Source organism: Electrophorus electricus, chromosome 15, assembly GCF_041902795.1.
Source record: "Electrophorus electricus isolate QZ-2024a chromosome 15, ASM4190279v1, whole genome shotgun sequence".
Lineage (NCBI taxonomy): Eukaryota > Metazoa > Chordata > Actinopteri > Gymnotiformes > Gymnotidae > Electrophorus > Electrophorus electricus.
The window spans coordinates 20,717,385-20,731,383 of NC_137511.1; the positions used below are offsets into that span (position 1 = coordinate 20,717,385).

General features: G+C 41.7%; 1 protein-coding gene across 4 annotated transcripts in view; it reads left to right on the forward strand.

Moving 5' to 3' along the window:
- Positions 1-12,262, forward strand: part of LOC113588618 (cadherin-6-like) — a 52,275-nt gene extending 40,013 nt beyond the window's left edge. For 3 of the 4 annotated variants that reach the window (XM_027027882.3, XM_027027881.3, XM_081697897.1), the window contains 9 exons: positions 2,254-2,373; positions 3,164-3,331; positions 3,932-4,113; positions 5,089-5,342; positions 7,363-7,499; positions 7,776-7,891; positions 8,268-8,385; positions 8,760-9,011; positions 9,583-12,262. In XM_027027882.3, the coding sequence (XP_026883683.1) occupies positions 2,254-2,373; positions 3,164-3,331; positions 3,932-4,113; positions 5,089-5,342; positions 7,363-7,499; positions 7,776-7,891; positions 8,268-8,385; positions 8,760-9,011; positions 9,583-10,082 (1,847 nt within the window). In that variant the 3' untranslated portion in view covers positions 10,083-12,262. Of the gene's footprint in view, positions 1-2,253; positions 2,374-3,163; positions 3,332-3,931; positions 4,114-5,088; positions 5,343-7,331; positions 7,500-7,775; positions 7,892-8,267; positions 8,386-8,759; positions 9,012-9,582 lie in introns of those variants that run through there. The other variant, XM_081697898.1, reaches the window with a different exon arrangement.
- The last annotated feature ends 1,737 nt before the right edge of the window (positions 12,263-13,999 follow it).

Here is a 13,999-nt window from a genome sequence, read left to right on the forward strand (position 1 = left end):
AAGTCATGTTAATTATTATAGAAGTGAGATGAGTGGAAACATGATGAGCAAAGCAGGAAAGAAAAAGCAGGCTGTCAGAGTGAGCTGATGTTGAAAAGTAGCGAGATCACTGATCATGTGTGACATATAGATAATCAATACTTGCTATTTAAACGGAATCATGAGCTTATCACAGCGGTCATTGCTAATGGGGTCAGTCCTGCTTTATCATAATAATTATACTCTGCTTATGATTCAGGCCAAAGTAGGACAGTTTCTACATTTAAGAGTGGCAGGACATGCAAAAGCTTAAGTGAGGACCCAGTTGCCAGATGGGTGAAGGTGGTGGTGTTTCTGGATCTGTACAGGTGGAGGAGGGTGGTGTTTCTGGATCTGTATGGGTGGAGGAGGGTGATGTTTCTGGATCTGTATGGGTGGAGGATGGTGGTGTTTCTGGATGTGTACGGGGAAGAGGGGTTTAACTCTAAGGTGGTGTAGGAGGAGTTTAACTTCTAAGGTGGTGTGGTCTTGGAGTTATGAATAGAGTTACAGTGGCTTGCAAAAGTATTTGTTTAAAAATCATCATATTTGTCTGGATTACAAATGACCCACAGATTGGTCCTGCCAGTATTTCTATTGAAAGTCAAAATTCATTATTTGTCAACAAATCTTTAAAAAAAAAATCCAAACTAAAAATCATTGCTCATGTTAGTTTTCAGCCTCTTCAACCTAGGACTGGGATATGCTGCTGTAACTGTTTTAGTTGGGATACTTTGCTACCAGTGAATTTCACTCTTCCTGGCAGGTCTGCATTAGGTTATCTGGATGATGTTTGTAGACTACAATTTTCAAACAGTGCCACAAATTTCCAGTTGGAATGAGACATGGACTTTTATTGGCCATTGTAGAGCACTCACCATTGTAGAACACCTTTATGTGGCTTAAACACTCCTGTGTTGCTCACAAGCATTTTTTAGCAGACTGAAGCAGCTTGTTTTGCAGTATCTTTGTATTTTGAACCTTCCATCATTCAACCTTAGCAATATGTCTTCTGGGGAAAAGTATCTCCACAATATGATAGTGCCACCCTCATGTCACTGTTGGGGTGGTATTGGCATGGTGTTGGGGTGGTGTTAGGAGGGTGTTGGTAGGGTGTTGGGATAGTGTTGAGATGATGATTGAAATAGTGTTTGATGAGGAACAGGCCATGTTAGATTTGCACCACATAGCTGCCCTCCTATACAGGCCAGTTGTCTGCAGAATTCCTGATATCATTGTCTGGTGCATCTTCACTCCAGATTCAGACTCTGAAGGCGGCAAACTGTATGCTGACATTTTTGGCTAATATGCTGTTTTCTCCTCCCTGTTTGAGCTGTTTTCTGCACTCAGGCCCTAAGCCCATGTAATAAAATTGAGCTCATGATCAACCAGTCAGCTCTAAACTACCACACAGAGTTCTCCAATATCAATGTTGGATCTGTTAAAAACAAATGAAACAGAGAACATTTTCACATTTTTCATGATTAGCTACAGTAAATCATCCCGAGTAAGCCAACAGTGGTTAAAAGAGGGCAAATATTACCCATGTGCCTGTGTAAGAAGGGCAAACATTACCTGAGTAACATGTGTACCTGTGTATGAAGGGCAAACGTTACCTGTGTAACATGTGTACCTGTGTATGAAGGGCAAACCCTACCTGTCTGTGGCTAAAGGGTCACGTGACCATTCACCTCTGGACTGAATCACCATAGAAACTTTATATTAAACTTTAAAATGAGTAAATCATTGTGAAAGGGTAATACTGTTTTTTGTTTGGGTTGTTTTGCTTAAAAAAAGTGGGTTACTCATTGGGCTACCTGGATCAATGCCGGATTGCAGATAGAGGTGGTGTAAGCTGCAGGGGATGTGGATAGAGGTGTGGTGAGCTGTGGGGGGTGTGAACAGAGGTGTGCTGAGCTCTAGGGAGTTTGGTCAGAGGTGTGGTAAGCTGTGGGGGGGTGGGGCCAGAAGTGCGGTGAGCTATGTGGGGTGGAGACTGACGTGTGGTGAGCTGTGGGGGTGTGGTTAGCTGTGGGGGGTGTGGTTAGGGAAGGGACACACTGGGGAGGACCAGACGGAGGTGGTGGCTCTTGCAACACAACACAGGGCTATGAGCACATTCTCAGTTCTACAGAAGAAAAAATATATGTAATCCACCAAAACAAAGGGTGCAGAGTGGACATGTTAAACATGCGATCCGTATTTTGATGTGGTTTTTCTGTGGTTCCTACTCAGGCACGTTTGTAGTGCAGGTGACAGCCACAGACGCAGACGACGCCACATACGGGAACAGTGCCAAGGTGGTGTACAGCATCCTCCAGGGCCAACCCTACTTCTCTGTGGAGCCTGAGACAGGTGAGAGGACACAGCTGTGCTCCTGCACCAGCTCCACGGCGCCACCCTGCTGTCCTGCTGCGGACGCAACGCAGAGGAACATGGGGAGCACATAAATGGAGCAGGATGTCCCCAGAACCTGTGCTTAAACAAGAGACCAGAAACACAAACACATTAGCATTACTAGTCAGCTTAATGCTTTCATATCTGATCCAGGATGAGGGGCCATAATCTGTGTGTGTAGTAATACATTATAACTGATACATAAACATAAAACTCTCTGCCTCAGAGACTGGCATTTTTTATATCTTAAAACTGTATTATATTGTTATATAGTATTTTATTATTATACTATGTTACATTGTTACATTTAATAGTTTAATAAATAATACATATTATTCTAAACTTTAATATACTTATGTTATAATAATTATTTAGTGATGCAGCAAAATTTTGGACACAGAAAAAGAGAAAGAAATGGCCAAAAATTTTGACAGAAAATAACTGAAAAAACAAAATTATAAAAAATGTGCAAAGAACATTCCACTAGCAATCAGTATTGAGTGCAGCAAAACCACAGAAGCAAACAGCACTTTAACTTTCAACTAAATGAAGTCTGCTGAGAGGCACCCAGAATTCTGGGAGTTCTCACTGTGCTGTTCTCTGTTCCCCAGATTGGTCATCTCTGTACAACCTGTTATTTTAGGATATTATTTAAAAAAAAATCCTGCCTCTCTATCATTTATAATACAACATGTGCACTGTCATTGGACAAATCATAGCTATGTTTTGTTTTTGTTTTTTTCCTCAGGCATCATCAGGACAGCTCTGCCTAATATGAACCGTGAGGTGCGTGAGTACTACCAGGTGGTGATCCAAGCCAAGGACATGGCTGGCCAGATGGGCGGTCTTTCAGGGACCACCACAGTAAACATCACCCTGCTGGACATCAACAACCACCCCCCTCGCTTCCCCCAGGGTGAGCAGCTCCGCAGCCGCACCGTCCGTTAAAACAGGGTGCACAGTCAGGCCCCAGGGCCATCTGTGCTGATTCTTTAAGGCATATCCACCCTCAGACTGCAGCACTGTCATTTATTTTTATTTGCCTGTAAATTTTAGGCAGTTACCATGCTAGTTCTAATATTTATTACCTTGTACCTTTATGTGCAAACTACAGTATAGTTTCTTGTCTACATGCTAGCTTTGTAAAGTTTTATGTAAAGCATTTTAATGTTGAGATTTTGAGATCAGGTATGTGAAACTGGAGCACTCATGGCAGCCTGACAGAGGGACACAGGTGGGATGCTAATCTGAGAAACTTTGACTTGCTTGTGTTAAGATTATGCCTATTGCGCCTGTGAAAATGTGTGCGTGTGTGTATATATATATAAATAAAACCTAATCTCTTGTAGAGTAATATCACTGCCCTACTGAAACTAAACAGATATTGCTGTGTGTTGGTGATCATTCAAGAACAGTCCCCAGTAACAGTGGTGCTACTGATGGTCACTACACCAGTGCATGAGCAGGAGGCTCCTTCTCAGTGAAGGTTCTCACCTGATGTTCATGATCTCTGCAGGTGTTTATCAGTTCAGCATTTCCGAGTCATCAGATCCTGGCAGTGTGATTGGAATGCTGAGAGCCACGGATGCTGACACTGGCAGGAACGCTGAGATGGAGTACACCATCATGGATGAGCAGGACATGTTCCAGATCTCCACCAACCACAGGACTCAGGAGGGAGTCATCACCTTGAGGAAGGTGAGAAAGCACGAGTACTTCACTGTGATTTGAAATGAACCAGATAATGACCAGATGTTTTATTTTAGAAGGGTTTCCAAACATTAAAAATGTTCATGATGGGGTAATGCATGCAGAGAGACCAGTTAATTAATGTCTGAAAAGACTGATACTGCCCTTTCAGAAAGGCTTTATACATGTAAACATTTATATATATGTGTCTGTCAGACAACAGAAGTATGTAACACAGCTCTGTATCATCTATATGGATCATACACTCATCACCACATTAATAGAAATGCTTACTTTGTACCTATACACTGGCAACTTTATTAAGATACACCAGCTTTATAGGTGTATTTTTTAGATTTACAATTCTCTGATCCCAAAGCTAGATAGTTACCCTTTACTGAAGGTCACTGTTTATAACTGAATGACAACTACATAAGCCCTTCATGACAACTGACATAAACATATATGCTTATTCCAACAAGAGTTAGCAATCTTAAAAGCCACTTTTGACATCATGTTGGCATATCTATGTCAACTGACAGATTTTTGGTGACATTAGGTTGTTATGACACTTTGTAGGGTGAAATGACAGCTTGTTGTGAGAGTTCAGACTTGGTATATCAGGGTGACAATGATATCACACATCTTACCAAGTGAGTCTTGCGAAAACTGAACAAAATGCTTTGTAGTGTCTCCTGTACTGTTTTAACAAGGATATGAAAAACTGCTGTGTAACAGATATTTTAGTAGCCTCTCCCTGTAGTCTCTCCCTGCAGTCTCTTCCTGCAGTCCTCAGTGACTCCTCTCAGTGTAATCCACATAATTCAAACCTTTATATGCTTCTGATTCATGTTCTAAACATCAAACATTTAAGTCAACTAGAACAGCCATTATGACCTGTTATGAAGTCATGGGCAGTCTCCTGCACCTTTTCAGCAGTTCCTGGGTGACATGAATAGTTGGAAACTTTTCCTTGTTCCCCAGCATCTGGACTACGAGAAGAAGAGGACATTTTCCCTGAGGGTGCAGGTGGAGAATGTGTACCTGGATCCCCGCTTCCACTCCCGGGACTCTTTCAGAGACACGGCAACCATCAAGATCTCGGTCGAAGACGAGGATGAGCCTCCTACCTTCCTGCACCCCGCCTATGTGATGGAGGTCAAAGAGGATGCAAAGATTGGGACAGTCATCGGCTCGGTCAGAGCTGTGGACCCTGATGCTAACCGTGTTCCAGTCAGGTACAGACGAGTGTTTGGATGCTTGTTTTTTAGAGCGTGTGCTCAGACAGGGACAGTTCCTTCATCAGCAGTGATGGGAAAGGAGGTAGCAGCTGCTGCTGGCGTCTGGCTCCAGATCTGAAAAAATCCTCATCAGATAAATCGTAGCTGTTGTGTCCAGGCTGAGCTTGTCCATCTGTGTGTAGTAAACAGTAATATTCAATAACAAAGACCTACTGCAGTGCCTCATAATGCTGTATTAAACCAAATTAAAGCTGAAACATCTGTGCTGCTTCGTCTAACACACCTCCATCTCTTGTCCTTGTTAGAGTACACCTTGCTACTACAGGCTGAGTGAAAGGTTTAATGTTTCCTGCCAACCAACTAACTAACCAACCAAAGAACCCATCCCAAATCCCATATGGGATAATTGTTCATGCTCTCTGTGCTCTCTGTGCTCTGTGCGCTGCCTGGCATCCACATCCCTAAATCCCAAGGTTCACATCCTCCCAGAGACCCTCTGATGGACATCCACCCTGTAATCATATTTACAGCGCTTTGTGGCTGTAATGGCTGGTGTCTGACCCTCAGTGAGCCCTAAATTAGAGTGATTGCAGATGGCCAGGAATAGGAAGCACTAGCCTTTATCACAGAGGGTTGGTGTTGAAATGTCTGCGCCTAAGAATAACCCTTCTGGAAAGTTCCTAACAAAGTGCTGCATATTTTGACTGCTATATTATAGTTCTTCATGGGAACTATCTCACTGGAATTGTCAGATGTGCTAATTACATTGCACACACGCTTAATTTCACAAGCCCTCAAAACTTTATCATACTAGTGCCCCATATTCTGGTATGTGTCTTTGTTAATCCAGAGAGAGTGAGAGAGTAGCAAAAACAAGACAGTTTCAATGGGTGGAGATGAGGTGGAGATAGAATGGATGCACATTGAAGAGCCTCCATCTATGCCTTCAAACTCTCCTGGGTGGCTTTCAGTATTTTAAAATGACAGTTGACTTATATACAACATTGTAGCCCAGCTTCACATTATGTGTACATGAGGTCTTTGTGCTGCTGGTACTAACATGTGTATGTCACGTGTGTCATGGGTGTATGTAGGCCTCCTTAGATTAGGTCTGAGAGCTCACTGCCCTTGACATAGGATACTCCAGGGAAAATGACTGTTCTGTGCGCAGTGTTTTCTGTGCTATTACACCTTACCGCAGTGCTGCAGTTCTGATGTCAGATCAGTGTAAATGCAACCTATGTTCAGCTGTCACGGAATGCAGACAGGAGGTGGTGGTTGTTTGGGGCTAAACTAAGACACCTGGAGGTCTGAGGTATATACACCACAATATTAGAGGCAGAAATTAATTTATTCCCATGGCAATGACCCAATTAAACAGATGTAGTAGTCATGGAGAGCTTGGTGCAATACATAGATGAGAGGATGTGTTTTATGCACTAGAGGAGGTTTGATGGACTAGAGGATGTGTTTGATGCACTAGAGGATGTGTTTGATACACTTTACATGATTGCTGTAATGGTAGTTAGGATAGATGTTATAGATGATTTGGAATATTGTTATTTCTGTTTATTTGATATGCCTTTAATGTGTTTATATGTTCTGTGCTGTACTATAATTTGCCTCTTGGAGGACATTAAAGTTTTCTAAGTCTATGACAAAGTAACCCAGTGGTCAATAACCCAGTGGTCAGACTATTTTGTTCACTGCCAGGTGTAAGCGCACTGGATGACATATGCTCATCCTCATCAGTATACAGCTTATGCATATGGTTCACTTTTTAGTGCCAGCTGTTAAAAGGGTCTGAAACCCTGAGGGACTACATGAGCATTTGGTAATGGAAATCTGAGAGTCTTCAAATGAAATGCAATTACGAGACAGAGTGGTAGAGCTTGCTTGTTAGATAATCTAAATATCAGAACTGTGAAAATGGGACGAGCTAATGTTTCCCATGTTGTTGTTGTTGTTGTTTTTTTAATCCTGCAGCTCCTCAGTGATCTATATTGTCCACTGACAGGTATCTGATAGACTGGCATACAGATATGGACCACGTGTTCAACATCCACCCAAACAACGGCTCTGTATACATCGCTCGTCCTCTGGATAGAGAGGAGCATGCGTGGCATAACATCTCTGTGCAGGCAGCTGAGTATAGTAAGAACCTCTGTCCTGTCTGCTGAGTACAGTAAAGATCACTTCTCCCATATCCATCAGGCGTAGCTATCAATATGTAGAAGTGTTGATATGTTTCATAAATTAAGTGTTTGGCATAATGGGGCTGGACAGGTTACTTCAAATATTTATTTATTTGTTCTAACATTAATTAATTAGTCTTCACATTTATTAAAAAAAAAAAAGTGCAGATTTCAGCCCTTTTGGTAGAAAGGAAAAGTGCTTATTTAGTACTGTTTCCTCTAATGTCCTTTTTAGACAACAAGATAAGCCATGTGCCAGTGTATGTCAGGGTGCTGGATGTGAACGACAATGCACCCACCTTCGACACCACCTATGAGCCGCTCATCTGTGAAAATGTCAAAGCTGGCCAGGTGAATCAGAACCTTCCGCAATGGGGACCTTCCAACAACTGATGTTCTACTGGAGTTCCAGATTGAATGGCTCTAAAATGTTGAAGGCCTTGTTAAAGGCAATTACTCACTTACTGAAATACTGACTGAGCTACTGACTGAACTACTGACCGAACTACTGAATTAAGCATATTTCCAAATTCAGTTTGAGGTAGGTAGTTGTAAATTACTCTGTCAAAGTACCATGGAACAGGCAGACATGAATTTGTTTCTGACATTACTGTTGGCTTGGTGACCACTATGAATTTTTTACCATCACAAATGTCATATGAAATGGTGGATTTTAAAATAAATGTCTACTTGTGTATGTTTAGTCAGCCATCATTTTCTCTTTTAGAGGATCCAGACTGTGAGTGCCTCAGATGCTGACCAGCCCACTGGGGGTCACAGATTTTTCTTCCGTTTGCCACCAGAAGCTTCTGTAAAGGCCAACTTCACTGTCACAGACAACAAAGGTGACTTATAGAAAACTGTAACATTTTTAAAGCTTTGTTGACATTGTGCTTGTTTTTCTAGCAATGGGTTCTGTACAAACATTTTGTACAAACGTTCTTGATTATTATTGATTTGTGATCAATATTGAGGGTGTGTAGCAGGTTTCTATTGGAAATAAAACAACCGTAGCTGTTAATAAGCTCTGAATGGGCGTGTTTGGACTGAAATCAGTCAATTCACTTCATGCTTTTGTGTGTTTGTGTATGTGTGTGCTTCACCCTTGTATCTTTCATTTGGATGCTGCTGAATATTCCCTTGATTACAGCTCTGCAGTGAGGATTCCCACAGTGCCCTAGGGTGCTCTGCCTGTTCTCTCACTGTATTTTTCCCATAGATAACACTGCCAGCATAGTGACACAGCGCAGTGGTTATAGCAGTCTCCAGAGGGGCACGTACCTGGTTCCCGTGGTGATCACCGACGGAGAGTCACCCGAACAGAGTAGCACGGCGACGCTGACAGTGCGTGTGTGCGCGTGTGATCGTCATGGAAACCCAAGACAGTGTTCAGCGGATGCGCACGCACTGTCCGCTGGTTTGAGCACCGGGGCCCTTGTTGCCATCCTGATGTGTGTCTTCATCCTGCTCAGTAAGATGACGCCTTCACCAGCTCCCATTCTGACACAAGATGACAGTACCTTCTGCACTAGTACCAATAGTATTGTTGTATGCTAAATTATTAGAGAGTCAATATGACGGTATTATGGCATAACAATATTATTGTTTGTGGAGTAATGCTGGTATTCTGTTATATTCTTATTTATGGAGTAGTGATGGTAATCTGTTCTATTATTTGTGGAGTAGTGATGGTAATCTGTTATATTATTTGTGGAGTAGTGATGGTAATCTGTTCTATTATTTGTGGAATAGTGATGGTAATCTGTTCTATTATTTGTGGAGTAGTGATGGTAATCTGTTCTATTATTTGTGGAGTAGTGATGGTAATCTGTTCTATTATTTGTGGAGTAGTGATGGTAATCTGTTCTATTATTTGTGGAGTAGTGATGGTAATCTGTTCTATTATTTGTGGAGTAGTGATGGTAATCTGTTCTATTATTTGTGGAGTAGTGATGGTAATCTGTTCTATTATTTGTGGAATAGTGATGGTAATCTGATCTATTATTTGTGGAGTAGTGATGGTATTCTGTTTATCATTGTAGTGATTGTGGTCCTGTTTGCGGCTCTGCGGAGACAGGCAGAGAAGATGGAACCTCTCATTATGTCCAAGGAGGATGTGAGAGACAACGTGGTGAGCTATAATGATGAGGGTGGAGGAGAGGAGGACACTCAGGCCTTTGACATTGGCACCCTGCGCCATCCTGAAGTTGTGGAGGACTCTGCCCACAGGCGGGACGTTGTCCCAGAGATGTTGTACCCGCCCGGGCGGTGGGCGGTAGGACGGGCGTGTGACCACACGGATGTACGCGACTTCATCTCACAGAAGCTGCAGGAGAATGACTGTGACCCGACAGCGCCCCCTTATGACTCACTGGCCACCTACGCGTACGAGGGCAGTGGCTCTGTGGCAGAGAGCCTGAGCTCTCTGCAAACGCACAGCAGTCAGGGCCTGCAGGACTATGACTGCCTGAGCGACTGGGGGCCCAGATTCAAGAAGCTAGCGGACATGTATGGTGGAGAGGAGAGTGACAGAGACTCGTGAGCAGAGAGAGGCAAGCAGAGCAGCAGGTCCCACAACCAAAGGATCGGTCAGGGGTCAGTAGGGGTCAGCAGGGGTTAACTGGAGCCTCAAAGCCAGTCAAACACACTCGTACCCGCTGAGGGGCATTTGAAAGTGTGATGCAAGCTCTGATGTGGTTTTCCCAAAGTGCCCTTTTGCAGGACAGAATTGTTGATGTCATGTCTGACGGGACTTTCTCGGGACCTTTGGAGAATGGGGATTAGCTTTTGTATGGTCTGGGTAATTTGACCCTAGCCACAAGCCATTGGCTGAATAAAAGGTACTGAGTGAGCTTTACAAACATGCATTACGCATACTGAAAATGTCACAAAGTACATGTGTGTACAAGTCTGTTTCAGGGTTTTAGCTATTGTAAGCCTGAGTATGCTGTACAAATGCATTGTCACATACCATTGGTGGAAGCAATCACTGACATGGTGGAGTATGACTCATGTTAAAAGGAATTCAGAACATTCTCACTATAACTGGTTGTTGTTTCATGTGCAGTAGTTAGGCGGTGGACTGGTTCAGTGTTTTTGTATAGTAACGACATGTCAGATGGAGCCTGGCTCATGCCACGGGCTGAACTGGCTGGGTTGTTGGATTGTGTGTGATAAGGTGCTTTCCTGTATCAGACCATTTGAAGTCTAATTTCAAGTGCAAAGAAGCTGTCTGGGTTGAGAATGCCCTGGTCACAAATGGTGTTGGGATGACCAACTGTTTTACAGCAACACAAAATTCCAGCTGCTTATTTAAAAAAGAAAAAGAAGTGGTTTCAGTCTGCACTAGTTCCTCCCAGATATGCTCCCTAGACAAACCCCCAGGCCCTGACCCCACACCCTGACCCCAGGCTATCAACTTAGTAACTTTGAACATCTTTGATCAACTGATGAATCCAAAGTATTAACCATAACACTGAAATCTATGTTAGCCCCAGATGGCCAAAAATAAATTTCAAATTTAATGCATAATGTTAATCATTAGTGTAATTGCTGACCCATCTTTGGTAGTGTGATGTCAGAGCTGTGACCATGAGATACCAATGTAGACTCATTGAAATGTACTTTAATTTAACTTTATTTTAATTTAATTGTACTTTTTCAAATACAAGTTCATACATCTACACATACTAAAGTACTCAATAAGAAGGGTCATTTGTCTCACCAAGGGCCAATAAATGTGTTTTATATTGCACTTCTTGTTTCAACATGAAATCACCGGACACTGGACAACAAAGAGAAATTGTGAAATGAACAAAAGTTACTATATTCTGGGATATTTCATATAGTGATTTAAATGGCATGTCAATTCAAATAACACTGGTCGAAAATGATTTTGCTTCATACAAAAATACCTGTTCAAATATGTTTTCAGAATTGGTCCATCACCCATAGTTTTTTGTTCCAGTATACTCATATTGTATATTGCCATTATGTATAGTATGGAAAACTGGTACCAAGGAAAGTGTTTCCCCTCTATATTGGGAGACTACTGGACACTGAAGAGGGATGTTCCTGGGGCCAAATACAGATAAAAATCATACATTGTACATTTCAGAAGTAGGTTTGTACATATTTTGAGTGTAAAAAACAGCCTTATTTATGAACAGGTAATATATACTTAATGTAAAATTTTATTGCCCTGTCATCTAAAAATACGTGATAGAAAAAAAAAATCTAAAATCAGAATTCAGCATAAAAAGTACTATAGGTTCCATTTATTTTAGTTTATGAAACAAAAAATTTCAAACTTTGGTGACCAGTGAAATTATAAAGAAATCTCACCTTTGTACTAAAATTATAGCCAATCTGACATAAAAGAAGTGTTTTATCCTGAATGAAACAATCCTAAAATATATGTTTGGTTAAAATGTATTAGCTCTTGGTGCAATGACATTTCCTCTTCCAACAATACTGGTTATACATCCTGGTCATTATTGTCCTGTTTCAACATCCTGGTCCTCTATTAGACAGTGAATAGTAAGAGATGTCGATGTTGGAGGACATTTTGACTGGGTTGTGTGTGGTCTGTTGGCTTGGTTTCAGAGCATAAAGAGAAACCTAACCATCTCTGACAAAATGGCCATCTATCTATGCTTTGTACAATGTGATATTTTGTATCAAATATTTATATGACTGAATATTAAATACATGTAAAATTGACATACCTCTCTAGCCTCTCAAGTTGTTTTTCTGCAAGTCCACGCCTGGTGTGCCTACTCAAGTATCCTGTTAAAAACCTGATAATCAAGACACACATGTTTATGTAGATGGCCATCAGCTGCCAACACAATGTCCCATTCACATGTAAATGTTTCTTCGCTTCAGCACAATGATTTTATATCAGCAGTGACTCCACACAGCACAATGATTGTACATCAGCTCAGTGACTCCACACAACACAATGATTGTACATCAGCTCAGTGACTCCACACAGCACAGTGATTTTATATCAGCAGTGACTCCACACAGCACAGTGATTCTACATTAGCAGTTACTCCACAAAGCACAGACATGAGAGTAATGGTAAAGCATCACCACAGGAAAGTTTATGAAACAAAACACAGTGGACTAACTGAAAGTTATAATAGCAACTGTCATAGAGGAGACCGAGCTGTGAATTTCCACACTGCAGGCAGGATACAGAGGCTGCCTCCCTTTTCTTTTGTTTGCTGTTAAATGCTCAATACCTTTATAAATTGTAACATTAGTGGGAGGTTTGGAATTATGCAACAAACAGCCCTAATGAACTACATCAATTTTTACAACTACACAGCAACAGCAATAAACGGCTTAACGAGACTATTGTGATGCATTTTTATTGTCTGTGCATGAATATTGTCTGCAGTGGTACTGAGATTAGAGAATAAATAAACACTCTAGATGTGTTTAACAGCCTAGTTGTTAAGCATAAAAGCAAGCAAACATGGGATGAAAGGGCATGCTAAATCAGGATTAGCATCAGACAGAACATTTTAATATCTGCCTCATCTAAAAATGGACTGACAGGCTTCAACTAAATTAATGTCGACCTGTACTTGGGCTTAGCCCATGAATCTCACTGATTAAGCCTGTTCTGTCAAATAATATATTTTGGCCATAACTAAATGCTGTGATCCTATTCTACTTCTTTTCAGAAAAGTTCTTCTGACCGGAGTCTCTTCATCAAAATGCCTTTGACATCATGTGGGAGCTGAGGCATGTCATCCATACACCGCAGGCTTCCTGGGATGTTGTAATCCGTGACCATTATTCCTTGCTGAAATCACATTCAACCGCCATGGCCAACCCTGACCCCTGCACAACCATATTCAAGTTTCCATTTGACTTTCAGAAAAATCTTTGGTGTTCCTGCTTTTGCAGTGCTTGGATGCACACAGGAATCTCCCATGCAGAAATATTTTTCATTGCAGTATTTCTCAATTTGGTGTGTCCTTTTTTAAAAACTTTCCTTCTTTTTTTGCTTTAATTTGATTTAATTTGCTCAGCACTAAACCAATTCTATGAAATAAAATAAATAGAGAGAGAGACCTTTATGCATATTCCTGCAAATTTTGAATATGACAAGACAAACAGTATTTAAACACAACTCCTTTGTATAAACAATATTTGAACATCACTATTAAAAATGGCATGTGAATACGCACGCTTCATAAACAGAGCATCTGTGTCCTTGAGAGCTTCCTATGGGCCTTTGGGTCACAGTAATGCTTAACAACACAGTCTGGAACCAGTGCAGGGGCATGTTTACAGCGCACTGGAGAACCAGTGCAGGGGAATGTTTACAGCGCACTGGAGAACCAGCGCAGGGGCATGTTTACAGCACACTGGAGAACCAGTGCAGAGGCATGTTTACAGCACACTGGAGAACCAGCGCAGGGGCATGTTTACAGCACACTG